This window comes from Pocillopora damicornis, chromosome 4 (assembly GCF_964200805.1).
Source record: "Pocillopora damicornis chromosome 4, jaPocDami1.2, whole genome shotgun sequence".
Taxonomy (NCBI): Eukaryota; Metazoa; Cnidaria; class Anthozoa; order Scleractinia; family Pocilloporidae; genus Pocillopora; species Pocillopora damicornis.
The window spans coordinates 17,289,654-17,303,466 of NC_142673.1; the positions used below are offsets into that span (position 1 = coordinate 17,289,654).

At 41.4% G+C, this 13,813-nt stretch overlaps 1 protein-coding gene across 1 annotated transcript; it reads left to right on the forward strand.

Moving 5' to 3' along the window:
- The first annotated feature begins 244 nt into the window (after nt 1-244).
- LOC113673541 (uncharacterized) lies at nt 245-13,813 on the forward strand. The gene is made up of 2 exons (XM_027189947.2): nt 245-11,504; nt 12,292-13,813. Exon 1 carries the CDS (start codon nt 3,227-3,229, stop codon nt 11,468-11,470), a length of 8,244 nt encoding a protein of 2,747 aa, XP_027045748.2. The 5' UTR covers nt 245-3,226; the 3' UTR covers nt 11,471-11,504; nt 12,292-13,813.

The following is a 13,813-nucleotide window of genomic DNA, read 5'->3' on the forward strand; positions in this document are numbered from 1 at the left end:
AGGACAGGAAGATATCGACAGAATAAGTATTGACTCATGACAGAATTTTGCCATACCTTTCTTTATTCCAGTTTTGTACGTTTTTCCCCCACCCCCTCAGTTTCTCTTCACCAGACATAGTATCGAACAATCATAGTAATGATTGATGGTTCCTGAAAGTATAAAAAGCTGTTATAGTGGTCACCATGCTTTTCTCCCTTGAAAAGGAAGAGTTATGGAGCATTCTTCATAATCTATCACATGAACAAAAACCAAGAGAATAACTTACAATATAAACCACACCGTGTGGTTTAAACTCGTTTCGTCACCCGAATTTATTTGCCCCAAGGAGTTTTTGGTCCGATTCTCAGCAACACGCAACGTCGATTGTGGCGTACAAAAGACTGCTATCACTTTGCGGGTAGGTTTAATTAACACTACTTCAGAACTAAAATGTGGAAAGCGATTGTTATTCAGATAAGCAAGAAATTGGCAGGAATTTTTCTGCCGGATGTGTTCAGTGGCAGATAAATTAGAGCAAAAATGCAAATTTTTAATGATTTACGAGGAGAACTTGCCAGGCGAGCTAATATCACAAAATTGGCTTCATCGCATTGAGATTCGCGTCACGGGTGATGGTATGGGAAGATTCCAAGTTGATTTTAGAGTTGGGAAATAATTTTCAGCTCTCTTCTCAGGAATTATAATAATAATTGATGTGAATATTATTGCGAAAGAGAAAGAAAGAGAGAAAGCCATTGAAAGTCAATAAAAAACCAGACAACTTCGAAAAGTAAATGCTTACTTCATTTATTAATCTCTATTTTCCTTCTTTAATAAGATTAAGAAAAGAAAAAGAAAAGATAAAAGAAATAACGCCACAAAGTGTACGAATTAATGACTAGGAAGTTTGGTAGACAGCAGTTTAGCTAAATACCCGGTCACTTAAATTCACAAATCCTGATAAAGTGAGTTTGTATTCACGTCACCTGTTTCAAAACCGATACTCCGATACTGATCCGGTCTGAAACTAAGCTTTAACTGATAGAACTGAAAACCGTCTTGTTATGACAATGAAAGAAACTTTTCACACTCGTAGTTTGTCCAACAAACAAGTAGCAAACCATGACAGATGCCAAACACTTTTCACGCCTGAGGTTCAAAAGAAAAATTTTTGTCATGCTCTGCAGGACGTTCTGAAGATCCTCGTGAATAACCGTGCAAAACTTTGCTGGGTATCCCCTACCCTCTCGAGGTTCTTCATCACTCTGTGTAAGGACTTGGGTACTTGTGTCTTGGGTACTTGTTCAAAGTCCAATTTCAAGGGAAAAAAATGCAATTTCGACTGCATAGATCCTAGCATTTCTTTTATTAAAAGGAAATATATTAAAGCGAAACAGTACATTTTCTATGAGTTTTCTCAGTCGGCCATCGAAGTCATTCTGTCCCTACCAGGGATGCAGTATTAAAAACACAATCGAAACAAGTCTTGGCTTGTAAACTGTCTAGGTTTCGATTGTGATTACATAACTACTCGGACTCTGTAATCGACCCCCTAATATTTTTATCTTTCCTCAAATTGTATTAAACCAAATCTCAGCTCTGAACGTGTCAAAAATCCCTGCTGTTACTGTGGCCATTCTCTATTCCAAATAGACAGATAGCTCCGGATTTTTGGGTTCCTGATCCACCACATCTTCTGCTTTCTTTTGTCTGCCACGCGATTGGCAAAATTTCTCTAATTTGCATTTGAAAAGTTGTCGGAACAAAGTAGGGTATTGTGTATAGATTCGGTTGTTTTACGATCATTAGTTATGTAAGCAAGTTCCAAAAAAACTTGTATTCACCATGGGATGTGTAATGACTGTATCGGTAGGGGTCTGGCTTTGATTATGTTTTAACAGGAGTTCCCGCGTTGTTTCTATATAGTAATGAACAATCTAATAAAATACGCAAAATTCTTCGTTATCTAAAGTCATCTTTGATAAATATTGAATTTCTACCGCCACAAAAGTTTTTCCTGACAAATGTATTGCTTCTACGTGCGGATTGCGCTTGAAAATATTTTTTGCTTCGGTTGAATAAAATCGAATAACGACCATTATTTTTCTTAGGAAGACAATTTAGCTGTGTCTCATTTATTTTGTCTTTGACAATAGCTGCCATTTTCATAATAATTTTTTTTAACCATTATTTAGCCCAAAATTTGCAAAGTTCTTTGCAAATCAACCATACGAAATTGAAATTGTTCTACTTCATAGGATTTTTTCTCAAAGCTGGTTTGTTCCTGCGTGTGTTTGTATCCGGTTTGGTTTATGTGGCAAGACCTCCTAATCGCTCTTGAGTATTTGTCAACATTTGGCAATTTAAAACACGTCTGACGCAGTAATAAATTCACTTCGACTTTGCTCCAGCCTTGAATAACTAATTACTGAAAGGCTAATTAATGATAGAGCTCGACAAAGCCGTTTTCTAGTTAAGAACTTTCCAATGCGCAGTGAAGGGGAACGTTCCTCGCCATCGCGTGCATTCTTGTCATCGAACTATTAATAAATTAAATTCCAGCAGTTGGAAATGGATACGACTCAGTATTACTATAAGCCAGATCTTCTTTATTTTCATGTGGACCTGTCTGTGCCGCCTAGGCGATTTTAATCGAAAACGGTAGTGTCTCCTACGAATGTTGCTATCACCAGCGTTTAAAATAATTTTTTTATAGAACTGATTACGTACTCACGCAAGTAGTACTATTGTTTCGTTCACGTGGCTTGGAACCTATCAAAAGATTGTTTTACTCCAAGATAAACAAGACGGAAAACGCTTCGATAATACACTGTAATCCACTGTAGAGACGCCATTTTGAGGTGAAGTGATGGTGGTGTGATGCATTTTTCATGACTTGGCAGCAATAGGTCGTTGGAAACTTTCCGTTTAACGGGTGGCTATCCAAACTGAGGACAATGCATCAAATTTTACGATTCAATGATAAGCTGTAGTGCCATCGATTCTTATGCAAATCTACGGGTTGCTTTGCACGGTCCGCTCTCCTTGAACAGAGGCGATTGTTCGTGAGACGGGACCATCAAGAAGATTAAATTTCCTACGTTGCTGGTGCAAATGTAGCTCAAAAGAGCTTGGTCTCTACAGTGTTTGCATTCTCTACCCAACTGGGAAGGTTTTGTGCTATCGCCGTGGAAAGCGGAAAAATTATTGTGTTTCAAAAATCCGCCGATCGATACCCGACAACATGTGGATGATAGAGATTATTACGCTCAAGGAGGAATACACCCCTGAGGAAGTGGAAGATGGGGAAATATCAATCGTTTTTTGGTCATTCGCTTTTTTCTTTCTGCTCGTTGTAACCGTGTGGTTTTACATAACACAGATCGCTCCGATCCGAAAGTCCGCCGGTCGACAGGTCACCGAAGAAATCGATCGAGAAGAGGTGGTAGCGAAGAGAATTCTAGAACATTTGAGCGAAGATTTGCAGTTTAAGAGCGATATTTCTAAAGAATCTAGTACAAAAACTGTGGCTTCTGTCTCTAGAAAAAAAGAAGAAGCTTCAAGTGTTTACGAGTACGTAGACGACGAAATTCACATTCACTATTCAAGCTACGGCTGGGTTGATGACAATGACGGGTCGTCTGAAAGCTCGAGTAGCTTGGCAGCCGGGAGACGGCACTCGATGGAAAATATGGATCTTATTTTCCCCGGATTTTTACCAAGTATCGTCGAAGAGGAAGAAATGGATGGGGAAACTGATACAGAAAGTAGCGAGAAGTCTCAGGAAACTGATCTCGACAGCTTTCAACAAGACTTGCTCAATTTGTCAACTGCAAACACTGAAGGTCATGTTAATAAAAATGGCGGGTTCTCAGAAATATCAACAGACATGGAATGTGATTATTCTGAGACGGGAACGAAAATTACTACAGCCTTTGACAGACAGAAGCCAGAGATAAAAGATGGTATTCTGCCACTAAAACCAGCTGAGACCAACTCACTTTACTCAACTGAAACTGTTGACATCACAGCGAAAGTTTACACGGTTCCCGAGCCGATTAAAACAGAACTAAATGGCACGTCTGTGCTATCTCGCCAAAATGACAATGGTTCTCAAGTATTGGACACAGAAAATGGCAAAAGTATCCCTTTAATTGGCCCAGCACTTCATAGAGCCACGAAAGAAAGCTCGAAAACATCCAAATATGAAGAAGTTGCAAATTTCACTTCCGGTAATTTCGACGCGTGCTCGGGCAAAGGTAAGAAAGAAACACAACATGAAGATATTCCTAACCTGAACGGCGAGGTGATCGAAAGCACCACAGTGTTTACAATACCTAACTGTGATCTTACGCCAACGCTCGAACAAGATGCAAATGAGATCGAGGAACCCAAATTATGCGCACTTAGTGAGCACAGGGTTTCCTGTGCTACCGAGAATGGCGTCGAGGACGATTTCACGCGTGATATCCGCTCCAAACATTCGAAGAATGAATTTAATGCCCATGACAACATTGCAGAGGATCTGTACACGAGACTTAGTAAGGCTCCTACGGAAGACACCAGCGGATTAACAAGTATTACGATGAACATTAACAAAAGCGATCTCGGTGAATTTAAAATGAACGGTTTCGTAGACGAAATAGCGGAATCAAATAATCACACGACCCACTCATGGACGTTTTTTTCAATGTCTGGCAGCGATGAAGCAAATACGCTAGAGGAGGGAGTTTCCAGTCACAAACAACAATCGGATGAAGTCGAAGTTCCCAAAATAATTATCGACTCTTATGACGATGGTTTACAAAGTGATAAATTAATTCCTAATGAGGAATCAGTCGACATGAATGGAAATGAAACGGCTTCGCGGTATGCGGACTCGTTCGTTAGCGACACTTTTGAAACCGACATTGATATTGACGATGTTGACTTGATGGATAGCGACGAACTCGGAGAAGGAGGTGAATTTAGCATCTATTTTAAGAGACATGTTTCTGTGACAGACCTAGACAAGATAATCTTAGAAGAGGGACAAACCGAGGCAAATGAATTGTCCAGTGAAGTTGTATTAGAGACGGATCTCTCTGAGGAAGAGACACACAATTCTGCGGAGGACGTTGTTGGTATTTCAACAACTGATATTGTCATGTCAGAAGATCAAGAGACAAATAGCTCTCATTGTGCAACTGAGACAACATCCTCCGAAGATGAATCAAATATGAATATTCAAAAATCAATTATCATCACTTCAACTCTAAGCGGTTGTTTAGACAAACAGCAAAGTATCGAGGACCTCGAAGAGGCTGAATTAAGCGATCCTCTACATAAGAATTACGCCGTGGAAACACTTATGGATGACATTTCATTTCAAAAGGATGGTGTTTATGGTGAATTAGTGTTGTCTAAACTGAACGAGAGCCATAGTGATCAACCCGAAGACATTCATTTTGACTCTTTTGGCGAGGATTGGTCAGTATTTGAGGAAGAATACAGACGAGTACGGAAACCTTTCCTATTTACGATCCCAGAAGACGAAGAGATCGGATTGGCAGAGGTAAGCCGGGGAAGAAAAAGCTATCCGTGGGTCCAGCCCGAAACAACCAATTACAGTTATGATAATGAGTCGAGTACTTCCAAGGAAACGTCGATGGAACTCAAGGCTCCCATTGCTACGGTGGATGCAAGTGATTCAGAATACGATCTCGATCTCGAGGAAGATTACAGCGGATCAGACACAGAGAAACCAAGCGAGGAAATTATCGCTCTCAGTGTTGCAAATAATGCAGAGACAAAACCAGGCGACCTTCTCACCCACGATGACGTGACAGAGAATGGCGTGACAGACAAAAGTGACGAGGAAAAAGAGTTTGGAGAGGCTGATTTATTGGCCGAAGTTTTCGCTAATAAAGACGTTATTGCAAATGGTGATTTGGATGATGTTTTGAATTTTGTAAACGGCGAAGAAATGAACTTTAAAGGACCTGTAACCGTCTCTGACAAAATAATTTATCCAAATGATGGCGTAACAGAGAACCGTGACATGGAAAGCGACTACATTACTGAAAATCGCGCCACAGAAAGCCTTACGGATACTGCCGGAGTTGAGGAGGCAACTTTAAAGAAGCTTGAAAAACCAGACATTGTCACTGTTTCTGGTGTGACTGCAACTAATGGAAATAATGTCGCGTTAGATAATACAAGATCTGTGAAAATTGTGAAGAAAATCAAGATAGTTGTCAGGAAAGAAGTGAAGGTCACAAAAGATGAAAAAGCTATGCTTTCAAGCCCCAAAAAGTTGATCGGAGACCCTGATAACCTAATGAATTGCAAGGATAAAAAGGAAGAAAAAGTGGATGCAGGTGATGAAACTTTTAAGAAAGATGTTAATAAGGCAGAAGTAATTCTGGAGGGTAGCGAAGCAGAGAAGCACTCTGTTTACAATTTCGCAACGACCCAGATTGGTCCAGTTAGCCATTTTATGCAGCCTTTGAACTTTGTGGAAGGACAGTACAACATCTCTCGAGTTAACGCTGAAAAAATGGAAACAACAGCTAAAAAAGAACTTTACACGCCGCCTAAACCTGAACTAAAGGTCATCGAGGAACCAATTTTTCCCTCGGAAGTCGTTACTCCAGATCAAGACGTCAGGCAACGTGTCACACAACTGGTCACGCGTCCACTTTCGATAAGTGAACAAACGAAGGTTGCACCTAAGGTTGAGCCCCAGTCTGTCGAACCGGTGATAGATGCACGTATTTCGACCGTGGAAGCCTCTCCCCCAAACCAAGACATCTCAGAGCAAGTCAAACAATACCTGACCCAGACTGAAGAAATCACAAGAAAAAGTACCCTTTTTGAGCAGTCTGTAAAGGCACCCACACAGAAAGATGAAAAGAAAGCCGAAGTAATTACTGTGCCTGCGCTAATCAAGGAAAATGCCTCTTCTGAGAAAGTTGCTGATATGAAGAGTAACACCAAGAAATATCCAGAGCTGTCACCCACACAGAAAGATCAAACGTACATCAAGCCTCATCTCGAGCTAAGAAGCGTGACCAAGACTATCGAGTCACGTACTTCATCAGTGGAAACCCTCTTCAAGCGTGATGTGGAGCAAACCTTGTCGCAAGTACCCAAACAGAAGGATGAGGCGAAAGTGAACGGGCTACCAGAAACCAAGAGTGACGCAGTAAATGCATCACCATCCGTGACACAAGACATTCCAAAAAATGACATCAAGGATAATTTGGCGAAACTTTCTTCAGATACGAACGGAGAAAAAGCTGTCCCTAAACCCGATTCAAGTAGCGATCCCAAAAGTATCAAAGCACGAGCGTTACCAATTGAACGCGACGTTACAAGGAGTAAAGGCACGCAAGAGTCCACTAAATTACCCGCATCGAATGATGAAAGGAGTGCCGACGTTAACTCCGAAGCTAAAGCGACGACCGAGTCACTAGAGACAAGAGCGTCGTCTGTGAAAGTCGATGTTGCAAAACGTGATATGACTTATCGCATCACCAGAGTACGTGAACCAAGTAAAGGGTCAAGCATCGACGCTTCAACGACACTAGATAGGGCGCCTGAGAGTGTTAAGGAGACCGCGGCCCTTACGCCTGCCGGAGCGGATGCTCAAAAACGGGAAGTCAAACAATCTTTGGAGAGAAAGCCCTCAAAAGACGAACAAAAAGAAATCCGTGGCGAAAAGGAGCCGAAAATTATGCCCAAGAAACTAAAGGACAGTGAATCTCCTTTGGATAAAAAGCAGGATTTCGACAAACCAACCTCCATTAATGGCGATAAGAAAAAAGAATCCTTGGCAAATGAAATTAAGACTGATATAAAGAATGAAGTAGAAACAAAGCCAAGCAGAGCAAATGTGGGATTAAAAATGTTTATATCGGGCAAGACCACTAAAGAAGTTCAAAACGCTTCACCGGATAAAGACACAAAGCCAGCTATTTTAGAGGAAGAAACTCCTACAGTGCCCGTGGAATCGCCTGTCGTTACAATAAGCGTTCAAGGTAAGAACACCACAGCGGAGAGAGAAAGCCGAAGGGTCCGGTCTCCAAGGACATCACCTACTAAATCTTTGGAGAAGAAGTCTCAAAAGACGTACCTCTCATCGCGTAACATACGACTAAGTAAGAGCCATGAGGATCTTAGGTTTGTTGAAAAAGCACCCGAAATACGGAAGGATAGCATCAAAGAGGAAGACCTCAATGAAGAGGTACCTGATGCTCAGACGCCTACCAGTAGTTTAGGCTCACCAGCAAACAGTGTCTTCGAGGATGATGCAATCGAGTCGATGGAGTCTCCATCTGTTCACACTGCTAAAATTACCGTGCAAGAGGTCTTAGGCGACAAACAGAGGATTCTCATTTTAAATGTCAAGAAGAAAGTGCATGGAAAAGCAAGATGGAAATCTCTTAATGACCTAGATTCCCTCAACAAGGCTTTGACGCCCCTCAGGCAAAGTAACGACTTACGGAATTCAATGACAAGCCTTCAAGAGGAAGAGGAAAAGGTTGAGGAGGAGGATGGTCCGAAAGTAGTACCTGTCGTGAAAGTCAAAAGTCGCCACGGTCGACTTTCACTTCCAGAAATGGGCGAAAGGAGATCTGAGCAAAAAGTGACTTCACCTCGCAGATCACCCATTCTTAAAGTGACAGCTGTGCAAGACAACGAATCCGTCCCAGAAAATGACACGCCGACCAAGATTAAAGCTAGAGTTATGCCAGTATTGTGCGAGGCTGATGCAGAGAATGGAGAGACCACTGCAGAAGTTATAGAAAAGGAACCCGTAAAGCAGAATGTTAAAACGCGCGTGACCAAGATATCACCAAGCGATCCTGAAACTAGTCTTGGAAATGCGTTTAAAACGGAGGGAGATGATAAAGAGGATAAAATGAAAGGGAAAATACTTCGCGTTTCAAGAGTACCACCAATGGTTGAAGCTATTCCGCGACTAGAGCGCGAAATAGTTACAGAAATTTCAGAGCCAGCAACCAAGGGGAATAGGATTAAAGTTCACGTGGCGCGAGTAACCCCTGTAGAAGATTGCCGACCAGAGTATGATGACACGATTGTTCGGCCGCATTTATCAACGACAACAGAAGCAGAGCCTATTGCAGAAGTCACTCGCCGTCAGGGTCGCGAGTCTGGATATGGAAGCTTAGAAATAAGAGATAATGATACTGGAGGGATGATTCTGTCCAGTGTTCTTGGCAGTGATCGGACTAAGGCTATTCCTGCTCAGGAAGAACCCAAGGAACGCAGCTTGAGCAGTCTTAGTAGCTTGGAAGATGAATTTTATGGAGAACCTCTGGGGGAAAGTCGCATCATGGTCACGGATCTAGACGCTTTGTTGGCTCAGAAGGCTGTTCTACAGACAGAGGGAACATCTCCGCCGCGAAGTCCAGACAAACAGGAGGTCGCCGAGAGGGTTCAAGTGAGAGCGCACATGGGTCCGGTTCCAAAGAAGGTCATTCGCATCAACAGCTATGAAGAAGAAGATGGTGTCGTGATACGCCAGGTCATCGCCGACGACCCGGTTGTCTTGGAACCTGTTATTCTCGCGGAGGCAGCTGATAAGGAAGAATCCGCTGTGATAACGGCTTTCCCGGTGAATGATGGTTATGGAGACGATGAGTTGGATGAGGTGTTTCTAGAGGAGTACCCCCCAGGAATTGACGTTAAAAGCGTCGCTAATTCATCTCATTCCTATAGCAGCGATGCAGACTCTGAAACATCATCTGTGAGTAGCTTACCGCTGAAACAACGACATCGGCACACAAGGTCGTCGCTCGAAGCCGGAAACATCGGAGTTCGAAATCGCTCTGATTCAAGTGGCTCATCCAAAACAGCGACGCCAGTTGCCGAGCTGGAGAATGACAAGAGACCAACTTCCTCAGGTTCGACCACACCCGAACTGAAAACGAATGACATTTTGCAGAATGAATCATTCTCGTACAGAACACCCGAACACTCTCGTCCTGCAGTTATCGACGAACCGAGCGAGTTTACGTCCGCTTTTGTTAAGATTTCACGAACGACGGAGATTCGTCGTCCTCGTGCAAGGTCGGAACATTCTCGTCACAAGTCCGACGAAGAGCCTGGCCCGGAAAGTAAACAACAGGGGCTTGGCTTGCAAAGAAAAGGCCTGGGAGCAAGTTTCCAAGACGTGCAGTTACCAGGCCTCGATATAGACAAAGAGAGGTTTAAAGAAGCCGCTGATAGCCGGAAATCGATGCCTGATTTGTCAAGGAAAGGAAACAAGATCAATGAGTCGCCTTTTTTGCGTGGATTGAGCGCCCACACACGGAAGTGGCTCAGTCAAAACGTGTGGATGGGCGACAGCGGACACCAAGATGAAGAAGATATGATGACCTCAGATTTGTTCCTATACCCTTCAAATCGCTTTCAGCCCGGAGGTAACATTGACGCCAGTTTCTTGTCATTAGCTGATGATAGAGAAAGAGACTTTCCTGATGACATATCAGTGAATTCATCAACTTTATCGACGCGCCCTGGGAGCCCAATGTCAGAGTTCTCATTCGCTGGAGATACGCCCCACATGGGGTTACGTAGGGGCTCAATGACTGTCATCAAGTGTTCTAATCCTCGATGTGGGCGAGAGGAGGCTTTATTTTCTGGCGAGAAAACCACTTACACTTCATGTCCAGCTTGCTTTACTTACTATTGCAATAGAATGTGCAGGCGCATTCACTGGTCCGAGCACAAGAAAGTTTGTTTCTTCGGTCGAATCAACAGCTACATTCGCTCCTTCATTTACATATGTCACAAGAAAGAAGCTTTGAAATTCCAGCTCTCTAAAGCGGCTAGAGAAGGGTTCAAGAGGAAAGGGCGTGGCTGCGTCCTGGTGACTTTTGCATCTGCGCAGTCTGCGCGAAAATTTATGACGACTGGTTGCACGTTCTTCCCAAGTCCTCCGACGTATTCATCATTAACGGACCTTCAAGCCGAAGGTGTTGTTAGTAAGCACCGAGTCGCTTTAACCCAACACATCAAAGACTACGATCCTGAGGAAGAATTTGTCCTCAATCTCGCCATAATTGCAGGCAAGATGGACAACCTTCCAGAAAGTCCCGTCCCACGAAGAAAAGTAAATACAGTTCTTCAAGTTGTCAAGGTTCCCTTGAGCAATAAGCTCAGAGAGGAAACTGCACCCTCTCCTCCGAGCGAACCAAAGACTGAAACGAAGTTCTTCTATCTCCCGAAGTGCTCGCGGCATGAATTTGTAAACGAGAATGAAGCTCGCCGGCACTATTGCAGGAACATTTCGAAGAACTTGAAACAGTACGGAATCAGGTTGAAAAATGATTATCCTGATATATATAATAAACTTTGCCTCTACGTGGATCAGAACATTCGCTTTACTGAACCACTTACTGTGTACGGAAATCAAGGAAAGAAGATTGTTATGTGCAAGATCATGCCTGAAGCTGGAGATGATGTGGCGAAGGACTGAAAAGGGTTATCTCATGAAACACAAAGATTCGAAGGTAATGACATGTTGTGTATACTCTATGTGATTTTAAGGTAAATTTTAGCTTATTATCTCTGCAATTAGAGCGGAGCATGATTGAGTATCGTAAATCATAACCTGAATAATCACAACAGCAAATCAGAACCACGAAAACATATTGCAAGAGCCAGTGAGAGCTGAAGGAAACAAAAACCAGCAACCTGAACTGCGCAAGACAATTTTTAATTGAATTTCGAAAGTAATCCTGAATTGCTTTGGTTTTGCTTCACTTCGCTCTGTGATTGGTCCAGAAAACTCGCGTCAACCTCTCAACCAATCAGATGCAAAACTAAAACCAATCATGACTTGGTCATCCGCGTTTTCCCGCGCTTCAGGCAGTTTGCTTGTTTTGCTTTGAGTTCTCTTGGTGATATTGTCCTTGCCATGATTGGTTGTTGTGATTGCTTTGGTTTTTGTTTTAACAACACTCAATCGAAAACTGCACGAAAATGCCAGTGACCAAGTCCTGATTGGTTTGGTTTTGTACGGTGAAGGTTAATAGAATGGTCGTATGTTTTTTACACCAATAACTTTATAAAAAAGTCAATACAGTCCATGATTAATGTCCAAAATCATTTTAGAACTGTTCCGAGAGGAGCAGAGATAACCTTCAAATTTAATGGAATTTAACCTTTTTCCTCAGATAAAATGACTAATGAAATTGTTACCATCTTACATTGTTTGTGGTATATGCAAACTGTTCGACAGTCCTGATTAGTGTACTCTGATTTGCTGTTTTTAACTTCGTTTTGTTGTCATTAAAGGTAAATGCCTTGTGAGGAATTGGATAAAGAATCCTTGAAGAAGCTACCCTCTTCAGATTGAAGCACACTGAAATCCACATAGCTGGTTCTAACGATTGTATCTGAAGTACGGCTAGTATTCAATGATACAGATGACATCGCTTACTAAAGCCAATATGTGAACATTACAACACCGCTGGGAATAGTGTCCGCAACAGTACGTCCTAAACTAAGTGAACATTTAAATTGTCTTAACATTTGCTGCAGGATTGATCAGTGTACACGGTATATTCAATTATTTTAATTTTTTTTAATTACATACTTCATTGTATCAGTTTTAATAACTAAATTTTTTCACTAGCTATTTTCCCCCAAACGTTTGAGAAGAGAAATATTTGGAGTGTATCACTTTCTTAGTATTTTACGGTAGTAAATTTTTCTCCCATTAAGACAAACGTTTCAACTAGTTTTAAATAATGTATTTTCATGAAACTTTTCGTGTGATTATATGTCGCTTATTGGCATTTTTATGATATTTGGAGCAGTGTGTTATTGCAATTATCGTTCGGGTTTTTTTGATTGTTTTATGTAGCTATGACGGTCGCAGTCTAAATTTTACTATAGTTATTAAGTTAGGGTGGCTGAGCATTTTGAAAGATTTCGTTTGATTGTGTCTGGTACATTTTTGTAATTTTTATTTCTTTATTACCTTGTTCAGACCTCCAGGGGATTTCAGCATGATCAATTTAAGTACAAAATAAACTTAGAAATTAACTTATAACTTACTTGTATAAATCTTACAGAGAAAATAAGACTTTTTTTTAATTTCAGCATTGTAATAAATCAGATCATCAGATTTAACGTCATATCAATCGAACGTTCTACTTAATGTTTCTCATGTTGACAAGGGTATCTTGCTGGAGGAGCAGAATACTAACGTATCTCTAAATAATTCTATCATTCGTAACTAATAGTGTTCAATTTGGCTGGGCAGATATGAAAATTTTTAATGAATCAATATATTGTATGCTTATTTACGTGTGTAACTGAGTGAGTTAAGTTCATGCAAACCTCACGTTAACTTAAGGAAGAATCTCAGCTCTTTTGTTAGAGTCAGTCCTGTTCTGGCACATATTTTCTGTCACGCAACTCTTGAAGGAGATCTCTCTCTCCAACGAGTGTTGTGTGGTAGAGGGTTCAGAAATAGACCATCTTCCAGAGCTTTTATAGTTCGACTTTAAGATAATCTGATTAGTTACTCAATATGTCAAACTAGAAACTTACATCTTATCAGAGTACAATTGTAAATTGTGCCACCATTTTTCCGCCCGTCAAATTGTACACAGTGCATGAAAGGAAGCCTACACTGTTGTAGTATGATATACGCATATAGTTAACCTTAAATATTATATTTCTGTTAAATAAGAGAGAACTTTAGAAAATTTCCTTTATAGGGTCTGAGGTCCTGCAGGACAGGCAGATATTATTGTACGATATCCTTGTGTTTTGCTTGGTGAATTAAATAGAATTTGGTAGATATGTA